This window comes from Hippocampus comes, unplaced genomic scaffold, assembly GCF_001891065.2.
Source record: "Hippocampus comes isolate QL1 unplaced genomic scaffold, H_comes_QL1_v1.1 scaffold9, whole genome shotgun sequence".
Taxonomy (NCBI): domain Eukaryota; kingdom Metazoa; phylum Chordata; class Actinopteri; order Syngnathiformes; family Syngnathidae; genus Hippocampus; species Hippocampus comes.
The window spans coordinates 5,916,722-5,927,957 of NW_017805275.1; the positions used below are offsets into that span (position 1 = coordinate 5,916,722).

The 11,236-nt window shown below is 39.9% G+C and overlaps 1 protein-coding gene across 2 annotated transcripts in view; it reads right to left on the reverse strand.

The window, feature by feature from the left end:
* Positions 1 to 5,372: 5,372 nt before the first annotated feature.
* Positions 5,373 to 11,236, reverse strand: part of ptcd3 (pentatricopeptide repeat domain 3) — a 10,257-nt gene continuing 4,393 nt past the window's right edge. For both annotated transcript variants that reach the window (XM_019869781.1, XM_019869779.1), the window contains exons 8-23: positions 10,727 to 10,830; positions 10,359 to 10,523; positions 9,329 to 9,389; positions 8,926 to 9,008; positions 8,697 to 8,841; positions 8,565 to 8,615; positions 8,225 to 8,314; positions 8,031 to 8,059; positions 7,717 to 7,823; positions 7,499 to 7,577; positions 6,900 to 6,990; positions 6,643 to 6,728; positions 6,395 to 6,540; positions 6,241 to 6,282; positions 5,809 to 5,967; positions 5,373 to 5,727 (exon numbers count right to left, since the gene is read on the reverse strand). In XM_019869781.1, the coding sequence (XP_019725340.1) occupies positions 5,682 to 5,727; positions 5,809 to 5,967; positions 6,241 to 6,282; positions 6,395 to 6,540; positions 6,643 to 6,728; positions 6,900 to 6,990; positions 7,499 to 7,577; positions 7,717 to 7,823; positions 8,031 to 8,059; positions 8,225 to 8,314; positions 8,565 to 8,615; positions 8,697 to 8,841; positions 8,926 to 9,008; positions 9,329 to 9,389; positions 10,359 to 10,523; positions 10,727 to 10,830 (1,484 nt within the window). In that variant the 3' untranslated portion in view covers positions 5,373 to 5,681. The remainder of the gene's footprint in view (positions 5,728 to 5,808; positions 5,968 to 6,240; positions 6,283 to 6,394; positions 6,541 to 6,642; positions 6,729 to 6,899; positions 6,991 to 7,498; positions 7,578 to 7,716; positions 7,824 to 8,030; positions 8,060 to 8,224; positions 8,315 to 8,564; positions 8,616 to 8,696; positions 8,842 to 8,925; positions 9,009 to 9,328; positions 9,390 to 10,358; positions 10,524 to 10,726; positions 10,831 to 11,236) is intronic.

Genomic DNA, 11,236 nt, shown 5'->3' on the forward strand with positions numbered 1-11,236 from the left:
TGTTGCGAGTTGCCATTCGTTCTACTAAACCATTAGTCAAACGCCATCATGTCTTCTGTCGTTATTACACAAACAAAAATCTCTTTACCGTTACGAGTGTTAGTGCCTCAATATGGCTACGCTCGTGAAAGCAATACAACGAACTCAAACGCGTCTTCTTTCAATGTTGTCAACTAATATCCGGATTAATTTTATTATTTATTTTATTTTCCTCAATTCTCCGGAGAAATTTTCATAAAAATTTGAAAAACCCGGAATTCCGGGAAAATCCGGAGGACTTTCATCTCTGTATTCTGAACACGGCATTCCGATTAATATTGTGTCTGTGGACTATGAGTTAAGCAGCAAAAAGCACTGTTTTTTTAAATCCATTTTAGGGGGCGGCCATTTTCCCACTTTCTGTCGACTGAAAATGATATCATGGTTGCTCAAGGCCAAGGTCATAAGTGAACAACTAATCACAGTTCACCTCTTTTCTGAAGCTGAGCCATGATTGGTTGTGACCTGAGCCCTGCGCAATTCTGACGTCATTTTCAGTCGACAGAAAGTGTCAAAATGCCCCCCCCCATGGACAAAAACAGGTAGATTTTATTATTGAACTCAGTCTCTGCTAACGTCATATTAATCACACAGTGCTTTTTAGACTAGTGGGGCTACACAGAACATTATATTGGAAAGAAAAAATTGGGGTTAACTTTCCTTTAAAGGAATAGGCAAATGTTTTCATGTAGAATTACAAATTCAATTTCAAAATTGGAGGAGTGATGAGTGATTTAGTTTATTGGCCATATAAAATTAAGTTAAATTATGGTACTGCTGATTTGTATCTTTGTATTTTCCGACACAAACAGTCATTACTTCCTAAGTTGATTCTGCATAAATCGACTGTGTTGGCTTTTACTGTATTACCAGTACACATTTGCTGTATCAAAGTTCGTCATTTGCACAGCCACTATATCGCAGATTTTTTTTGTCACAAATATCCAGTTGTGTGTTGGGGAAATTCCCGCTGTATCGGAATCTGTAGTTTAAAACAAACATTTTTTTATGGCTTGGTACAGGAAAGGAGAGCCACAGTCACTGATACATGTTTAAAATCAACAAAATATTTGTCGACCAAGTTCTAAATAACACACAGTTTCACATGGCTTTCTTGTGCAACAATGTTAGGTGTGTAATAGCTAAAGTATTTGTCGACCAAGTTCTAAATAACACACAGTTTCAAGACAGTTACTATAAAGTGACATTGTGTTAATCTTCTTTGACTGTACCATGGGTTTGCAAGGTCTCTCTGCTCCTTCTACCAGTCTCTACATGCATGAATTCCTCATCCCTACGCTCCTCATACCTTCCCAAGCAAGCCCTTTCCCTATTCAATCTCCTCCCTCTAACCCCACCAACCTCGCCAGCGATGTGCTGAATCTTGTCAGAGTAAATTCCTCTTCAGTGGCAGATTCCCAATAAACAGTTTTGAGAAGGCCTTATTTTGTACATTTTTGCTTTTAAGTTGGTGGGTTTCACTCCATAATTGGAAACGTGTTTCTTGCACAAATTTGTCCACTGCGCTCATGACACTGAAACATTTTCCTTGCTGCTCAAAAAGTAAGCACTAATTTGTGTCCTTGAAAATACAATCAAACTCACTCATTCATATTCTGTTCAGTCATTCAAGCACATGGCAGCTCTGATTATTGCAGTTGTTACCATGGAATTCATCTAATAGCATCATTGCCAGTGAATGTTTTCAGATGACATGAAAACACAAGAAATTCAACAAACAAGAGCCCAGTAGCCTCGATTACCACACCTAGTGACTGACAATCTACACACACAAAAAAAAAAAACACCCTCTTTTCTTTTTTTTTCTTTTTTTTAAATTGACAGTGTGACAATATGTTGAAAATGGCTTGGATAATTATGCTAATAGACTACAGGCTGCAGCTCATCCGCTTACCGAACAGGGAGATGGGCTATCGAAAATGGATGGATGGCATTCAAGCACAATTGCTGTTTGGCTTCATCTGCCTGTCTTCTTCCACTGATGTGCTTTTAAATCTTGTTTCACATGACCTTTTCCATCTCTCCAGAGTGCAAATGTTACGCTTCAGAGCAGCGCTTGTTCCCATTAACTTTATGATTTTTCTTAAGGCAATGCCGTTGTTTTGTCCCAATTGTTTCATTTCTCGATGCATTCTATGATGCTCTTACTTTGATGTTGTTTGGCAGCGAGTTCTGTTGTTTATAATCAACCTCCAATCATGATTTTTGAAGAATTTACTCTGGTATTCCAGGCGCCAAAGTGATGGCTGAACAGTCTGCGCCACATTTAAAAATTGCATTTGCCAAATTAAGTGGCCAAAAGTTTATGTGACATTATATCTCAGTGACAATTGGGCTCTTTTCAGGACAGAGAACATCTTTAAAACACAGACTTACATGATTTAGTAATCAAATGTATGTGGACACAGAAAAGTCAATAGCTGTCATTATTGTAGACTAAAATTAAGACTCCCATGAATCGTAATGGATGTTAAAAGCAGCACATGCCTACCTATGTGTGTGTGTGTGTGTGTGTGTGTGTGTGTGTGTGTGTGTGAGCTAAATAAAGAAAATGATTGTTTATTTGGTTTTCCAAAGATAACAGAATCCAAACATGAGTGCACAGATCAAGTGATATGTGTGAATGTATTTACTGTATTTTCCCTCAAATAAAATGTGATCATTGTCTGCTTCTTAAAGGGGACATATTACGGGAGACTGTTTATCTACTAAAAATGAATATTGTGACATCAACAAAATTGTCATCTCTTTGTCTCTAAACACCCTGACATTGGATTCGTAATGAAACAAACTGTGCTTTAACTGCAGACTTTCAACTTTAATTTGAGGGTTTGCATCGAAATCAGGTAAATGTAATACAGTAAATAAAAAGGTCATCCGGGAGGGGCTCAGAGTCGAGCCGCTTCTCCTCCACATCAAGAAGAACCAGATGAGGTGGCTCGGGCATCTGATTAGGATGCCTCCTGAATGCCTCCCTGGTGAGGTGTTCCGGGCATGTCCCACCGGCAGGAGGCCGCGGGGACGACCCAGGACACGCTGGAGAGACTATGTCACCCAGCTGGCCTGGGAACGCCTCGGGAAGAGTTACAAGAAGTGGCTGGGGAGAGGGAAGTCTGGGCTTCCCTGCTAAGTGTTGTACACCGTTCTTATATTGCACTTGATTGAACGGTGTACATTGAAACTGTAACATTTATTTTGTGAATGCAAACACTTTGTTTTTCTTCTTTCTTCTTTCTACCCACAATCTTGCTGCTGTAGACTGTAAATTTCCCCAGTGTGGGACAAATAAAAGATATCTTATTTTATCTTATCTAAAGCTGCTGCCCCCGCGACCCGACCCCGGTTAAGTGGTAGAGGATGGTTGGATGGATGGAAAAATGTTAGCTAGAGATGAGTATATACATATACTGTATATTCAAAGCTTAATAGTGTTACAAAACTGTATGATGGCATAATTGGACAGACAATCAGTTTTTTTTTTTTTGAGGGGCTGGGGTGAGGATTACGCATTGAGCATCAAACTATATTAGGATACTCTTCAGTATATTGGATCATTGGATCAATAGAAAAAGTAACATTCATATGGGCATACAGTACTTTGACCTTAATTAAAATGCCATTTGTGTCATACATCAACTTGGGAAGTGCAAGGTCCTCTGTGGCCCCACCGGGTAGCATTGATAACAAATTGTGGTGCCACAATGACTTTTGTAACTTGTGTGGGTCCACTGATCATAAACTGCAATCACATCATATTTCTTTAAACTGCAATCACATCCCATTCCACGCAAAAATTCCCACCTTCATTTTTGTGCTTCTTTATCTCCCCTTTCCTTTCCTCAGTTTCAGGAAGCGACTTTACAAATAGCTAATCTCGTTCACTTTTGTTTACTCTTGAATCCCGCTAACACGGAGAGAACATCAACACGTGGGAGAGGTATTAAAAGCGCAGGAGGATGTGGCATCACATCCTGTGTTTGTGCGACCCTCTGTGCGCCGTGCACTGCAGTCAAGAACAAAGGAATGTTGGCCAAACCGACCATTTTTGCGACCTTGCTAGTAGAGTTGCGAGTAGGCCTCCCCCCTTTACTTCCTGTTTAGCCCAAAACGTAGTTTGACACACTGTAGAGCGCAACGCTACATCCATCTAAAAAATGCCAGGCTGCCAGCGCCCTCACAGTCGACCGCATGCCCTTATTTGGTTGTGCCCTCAGATCGGCTCCTGATTGGTGCGTGACGGAAGCCATCAGCTTTGAGACTCACACCTGTGTGCTCACTCGCGCGCGCGCACACACACACATCCGACGGAGCTTTTGTCAACTTTGTGTGCTGATGAGCAGCTGGACTCGCTATTCTATAGGACACAGCAGATGTCTTCATGCTCGAAGGACAACACATGCAACGTTTACGTAAAGTTTTTAGTGCATGCAATTTAAGGGACATTAGGGAATGTAGGCACCAACATTTTCAAAAAAAGGACAATTTTTAATATGTTTTCAAGCAATAATATGATTCATCAGCTGTACACTTTTTGCACGCTACATTGGCACATGGTTACAAACAGGTACTCAGGCACCTGAGAAACACATTTTTTAAAATATTCTAAATAAATAGTTAAATATAAAATATTTGAATACTAATGCATTTTAGTATTACTGTACTCTAATGGCAACATCAGAGTTCCATATCAATACCAATGTTACAGTTTTTGGTGGATGACACGCTAGCTGTGGTGGCTGCTATGGCAACTGGTCGATATCAAATTTAGCTATACAATAAAAAGTAAACAGAAAAAAAGAACAGATTTGTTGTGAATGTTTCACTGATAATATGGAGAACATGGTTGCGTTGGTTTTATTGAAAGAAAAAATATCTGAAAAACGGTGATGAGGATTTTCTTGAAATCCTAATACCAGTTTGAAATCCTAACCCTAGTTTTAAACCATACTTTGAAGCCCTAACCCATTTGAAACCCTTATTTGAATCCTTAACCCTATTTTGAAATAACCAAACCAAACAAATACATACATTTTCAAATAAATAATTTAAAAAACATTTAAATCCTTTTATTTTTTATTTGTATGTTGGTCATCAAGTGGGATGGGGAAAAAAATCCAAAGAATTTGGAACTGTGCAGCTTTGACACAGCGCTGCTTGCTTTCAAGGCAACAGAAATGAAGGGACACACCAACGACATTTATTCCAACATTCTGCAGGAAATAGCTAATCTCTATTGTTAGGAAGTTGGTCTGTTATCGGGAAGAAAGAATTGGGCCTTTATATTTATTATGACAAAACACATATTTGAATCGGAAAGCAGAGTGCAAAAACATAGCTGCTCATGCACTTAGAGCACTTTATTTGTGATAATCACTTTTATTTTTTACTGTACAGCATACAACGCCAAAACGTAGTCATTTGAGAGAAAATGGTGGCCTCTGGCGGACAAAAAAAACATCACAATTTAAGTACAGTACATCTTTGTCCACAAATGAGGCACAGATTGCCATTGCCCCATTTCTTTACATGGATACGTAGCTGGTCCACTCTTGTTTTCACATTTTTCACTGAATAATTGATTGTAGGAGTCAGTTTTTCATAATGAATGCTGACCCATTTCTTCAGTCTGTGGGCTCTGTGACACTCTCCAGCTCAGACAATATGATTCTGGATAGAAGAAATAAACAACTTCATTTTCTCAACGAAAACCCTAAAATGTGTTAAAATATTTTTCGCTGCCCTCCTCACCTTTGCTCCTCACTCAAATTAAACTCAGTTAGCGTTAGCTTTGCCAGTTTCGGTGTCGCCTGCAGACAAAAGGCAGCCGACAGCTGAACAAGCTGGACGGCTCTTTGGGCAGAGCCCTCGCTCCGGCACACGGACAGGAAGTCCTCCAACAGCTCATCGCTGATGAATTACAGAGGAGAAAACAATCTGATCGAAACATCAAATGGTAGACATAGCCTGTAATCTGTCTGACTTCTATAGCTCCCTTCTTCCTGCTTGTGGCAAAATAATTGTGTAGATCAGAGCTCTGGAAAAGTTCTGTCTGTACTTAATGTTGGCGTTGAGTGTTGCCGTTTGACATCTGATTGAGCTTTACCTCAGCCGGAGTTAAACACTTTTGTTATTTATGGAGAAAAGAAGTTGAATGCAATCATTTGCCACTAGGTCACTTACGAAGGAACTCTGTTCTGTTCTTTGAAAACCTGGAGCATCTCCCTGCAGAGAACAGAGAAGCGACTAGTAAGTTAAGTTTCTTTTGAAATTTACGTTTGAGGGATTGTTACCAGCACAATAAATAAGAGAAAGAGAAACACAGTGCGTCTCTCACCAAGCCTCTGGGATCTTGTTGGCTCGCAGCAGGAGGGAAGTAACATGTGAGAGGGTGGTGTTGCTCCACTCCAGACTGGTCCTACTTCTGTTACGATCAAATACACTCTTTACATCGAGTGCACATGCAGCAAAAGACTCTTGGACCTTTAGCATATAAAAAAAATTGAGATTATTTAGAAAATATTATTCGTGGACACGTTAAAAACAGAAATCATCATGTCTACACCGGATATCATCTTGACTGACCTCAGGACTGTGTTTCTCTCTGGCCATTAAGTTGAGCAGCTCCTCAATCAGTTCAAGTTTATTGTCATGACCCAGAGATCTGATATCTAGAAAGAGAGAAGATCCAATCTGGTCACATTTCATCTATTTATTTATTTTTACCATAATCCAAAATTCAATCTCTCTGTTCAGGGTCAATGTGCCAAGCCAGATGCATTAAGTGACCAATATATTAAGACAGATAATACAGGACTACAGTAATATAATCTCTTAGCAACCTTTCCATATAGTAGGTAGCATGTCCAAGCGACTGTCTGTGTCCAAAGCCTGCAGGAGGTCTCTCAGTCCTTGTGAATTTGGGTAATACAACTAGAATGATAAAATATAGACAGGAAAATTTGTCAGTGTTGGCAAATGCAACTTTCCAGTTTCACAAAGAAATAGATTGATGCCTTATGAGAGCAACACAAAAGTATCCACCGCAAAATCTGCCCACAACTTCAAATGTCTTCACTAATTGTTTAATGAGTGAGTTCTTAAACATACGTTTAAAAACATTTTTTTCCCTTCACATCTAATATTGTTCCAAAGGTAATAAATATGTCCGGGTTTGTAAAATATTAATATGTCCAGCCATGAAAAGTACATCGGACATTCCTACTCATGAATTGGGGGTGAATCTTTGTACCACAACAAGATGAAAACATTCAAAGGTCATCCAATTTCAGTCCATTGTAAATGTTAAACGTCAATTGGGGATAGCACTGTGGCCTTGTGATTAGAAAATCTATCTGATGCTGGTTAGAGCGAATGATATAAGATCTTAATAAACACAATTTAGCACATTCTAGCCCTACAGATATAGAGATGCACTCACCGAGGGAATGAGCTCTTTATACCACTTCAGCACCACATCAATGTGTTCCATCATACACAACAGGCTGAAGAAGCGACCACTAAAGAGGAAACAGGGGAAGACCACTTTAATATTTTCGCTCCTGAATAAACCGTCGTGCTAGGCTAAGAAAACAGTTTCTGTGTAAACACAAGTGCATCCAGTAGCATAAGCAGCTCACTCATGAGGACATCTCTTACTAATAAACACTCCGGTGGTAGGAATCACCCAGAAGCATCCAGTTCTCCCCCACCTCTACCAGATTTTGGATTTTATATCCAAGATCCAGATCTTTATAATCCAGACACTGTAATGATAAATGTGGGGAAAGACAAAAACAGAAACAATACATACAAAAAAAAAACAACACAGTTAAATTCTAATGGGGATGTCATTTAAATACAATTCACGAACAGCAGATAGGATAATATCTTACATTATTACAATTAAAACAAACGCTCTAAGTGGCAAATATTCGTGTTAAAGAAATGCATTACAAAAAAAAGTGACTTACAATCCTCATGGCACTAGAGAAGAATAGAACTGATGAGAAAAAGACAAAAATGCATACTTTAAATTACTGGGAATCGTTCTCCACTTTGTTAATGAGATCCATATAACACAAAATAGTTTTGTAGGACAATTCCGCGATTAAACACGCACGCACGCACGCACGCACGCACGCACGCACGCACGCGTATTACGTACCGTCACCGGGATCCTGGCAGGTGAAGCTTTTCCCTGCCAACTCTGACATCACTTCCTGCAAAATGTCAGTGTTGCCCTGGCCAGCTGATGCTAAATGACAAAACATTGTCTTATGACAAGAGCACCATAGTCACAAAAGCCAGCAAAATTGGATGAAGAAAACCTTTTGACTGGTTTGGAACATTTGAAGCACTGATTCACCTTTGGCATGCTAATCACCAGTTCACAACCTCCTTTTTGGGTGAGTAAAATGTAATTTATTCTCCGAGGGAGACATTATATTATAATCATCATTTCATATTATATTATTAGAGAGAAACAAATTAATGACTGTGCTCACCTGCTTTGTAAAATATAGCCAGTACATGGTCAAAGGTGGCCAGACTGGGAGCTACACACACAAAAAAATGACATGACATTACACCACAAGCAGGAGAAATGCATAGTAAAAAAATAGTGTCTTTAGAATTACCTATCCGGAGAGTCGTCATCTCGCTCAGAGTTTGTAATGCCAACGTTCTGGCCAAAGAGCCACAGCGTCTCAAGACTTTGAGAACACTGTTAAAGGTTTGCAGGTTGGGCTGGATTTTCTGTTGACTCATCTGGTTTAAAATCTCCTACAACCAAAAACAACATGAACGAGAGAGGAGATGAAGATGGACGACGAGATGTAATATTTGCCAGGTTGTCTGAAGCCTTACAGCAATGAGGTCCCATCTTTCGATGTATTTGTCTCTGACTTCTGGAACAGCTGAGATCAAGGCATTGAAAATGTGGACGTCAGCTGGAAAGAGAGCCGAAGGTTGGTGACTGCTTGGAGATGACTAATAACTACGGTCTGCAGTGTGCTCCATAATTGAAAAAGTGTCAACAGGTTAATTATATTCAATTGTAACATTTATGTCTTATAGACTCAAGCACGCCCATGACCCTTGTGAGGATAAGCGGATGAGATAATGGAGGATGGATTGATATTCATCTCTTTAGAACCACGTCATGATTAGACTAAAACTAGTATCAAATCAAGATTTTGTTCCATTTTAACTTCTCAAAGTAACGGCTAATGTTCCAACCATTTTGATGGAGCTACGTCGAGCAACTTACCAGTCAGTCTGTTGTTGAGCAGGTCTGTGTACACGCTGAATGCCTTTGCATAGGCTCCGTGCTAAAGACACATACAAGTGCAAAATGCAAGGATCCCTGATACAGTCAAGTTTTAACAGACATACACCAACTCGCCACAACAATATGACCCCTTCAATAATATCCTGACAGTCAATACTACAGAATGTATCCGGGGTTTTTCCTGCGTTCAAAATTGCGTGGTGGCCGCCCCCAGCCAGACCAATTGTTATCGCTCGACCGAATGTGAAATATCACCACGCGCCGCATGTCTCGTGTGTTCACCGCGTTTGTTTGCGGGAGTGAGTGACTTCACTTTGCTCCAAACAGACAAGAGGAGCACTCGTCCTCCATCCCAAAACGTTTACACATCGCCAGTCAGTCTGGTGACCGACGGAGGTTGTGTTGCCAGCTAAATGCTATCTTGGTTGACACTTAAACAGTTGTAAACAATTCGATCCAGCCGGTTAAGAAAGTTGGCTGTGTTGTATTCCCCTCGGTCCCATCCCACACCACATGCCGGACCCGTCTCCTAGGGCGGGCCATAGGGGGCCGTGCCCGCCCATCAAGATGTCATTTGAAGTATGGATTTCTAAAAGTCAACTTTTATATTTAGTTTTTATTTCATCATAGCCATTCCTGTGTTGTGAAATGCTAATGTTGAGTTGCTTTTCACTAAGACATCAAAATATAAAGAAACATAGATGTCATTTTTGTTTGATTGATGGCCTAGCTTATCTGAAACAGCCACTCACCGCGTTACTGAAAATAAGGTTCGGTACGCAGGCGTATGTCGTTAAATGAATAACTTTATGAAAATGTCAACCAAACCTGAATATTCTTTTTTTTTTTTTTTAATCAAAAAGCTTTAACATACAAGTACCGGTAGTGTACCGCTTGCCTTTTGCATTGGAGAGCATTACATTGTGACAATTTTGTGGTTGGGCCATGTATCTCGTGCAGCAATACTTGTCTAAGCAATAAACCGTTCCTGGTACATGTGAAAGCCTACCTTCACCATCCCTCTGATGAGAGCAGAGTAACATCGGGTATCTTTCTCTGGCAGTAGGTTAAATATTCTTTCTGCATTGTTATTTCCTTTCCAGGTAAACTTGAGCAAGTCTGAGGGGCGGCGAACTTTCCCTTTCCACTTCTTCACGTCATTTACAGATTCCTCCTAAAAAAGGAGGAAGGAGAAAAAGACCTGAGCTAAGATTTTAACCTGGATCAATTTGATTGTTCTCATTTACATTTTCAGATAAAGCTGTCCGTCTGAAACATTTTTTTTTTAATTTCGTGACATTTAGTTGTAGTATAATAAGGGTCTTCCATTTCTTGTCCAATGTTGTCACAGAGAGGACTGAATCAGCAGTGACTCACCATGTCCTCTGTCTGTGGCCCATCCTCTTGGACAGGGTCTCTGTCACAAAAGAGACAAATCAAGTCTAACAGGTTGTGGGTTGTCTCCATGGACACAGACGTCCCTGGAAAATAGAGTTGAGGCTATAAATTTGCACAAACAAATAATACTGCACATAGGACGCACACTTGGTGAGGGTATTTGCATGTTCATCGTTCACGCCCCCGCAATATTGTAGACTTTTTTGTGGAACATGTGCGTCTGTTGCGGAAATCCCCAATACATTTGCAGAAATCTGCCATGTTTTTTTTTTAATGGGTTCCTCAAATGTAATGACCTTCTGAGGAAAAGGAAAGCAGTCACTTTTCAGTGTGGAAGGGTTAAATGAGGGAAAGACAAATATTTTTTTCCCCAATAACAGTGGGTCTAGAACAGTGGTTCTTAACGTTCTTAGAGGTACCAAACCCAACCAGTTAATATGCACATTCACCAAACCCTTCATTCGTGAAAAAAAAAAAAAAAATATATAT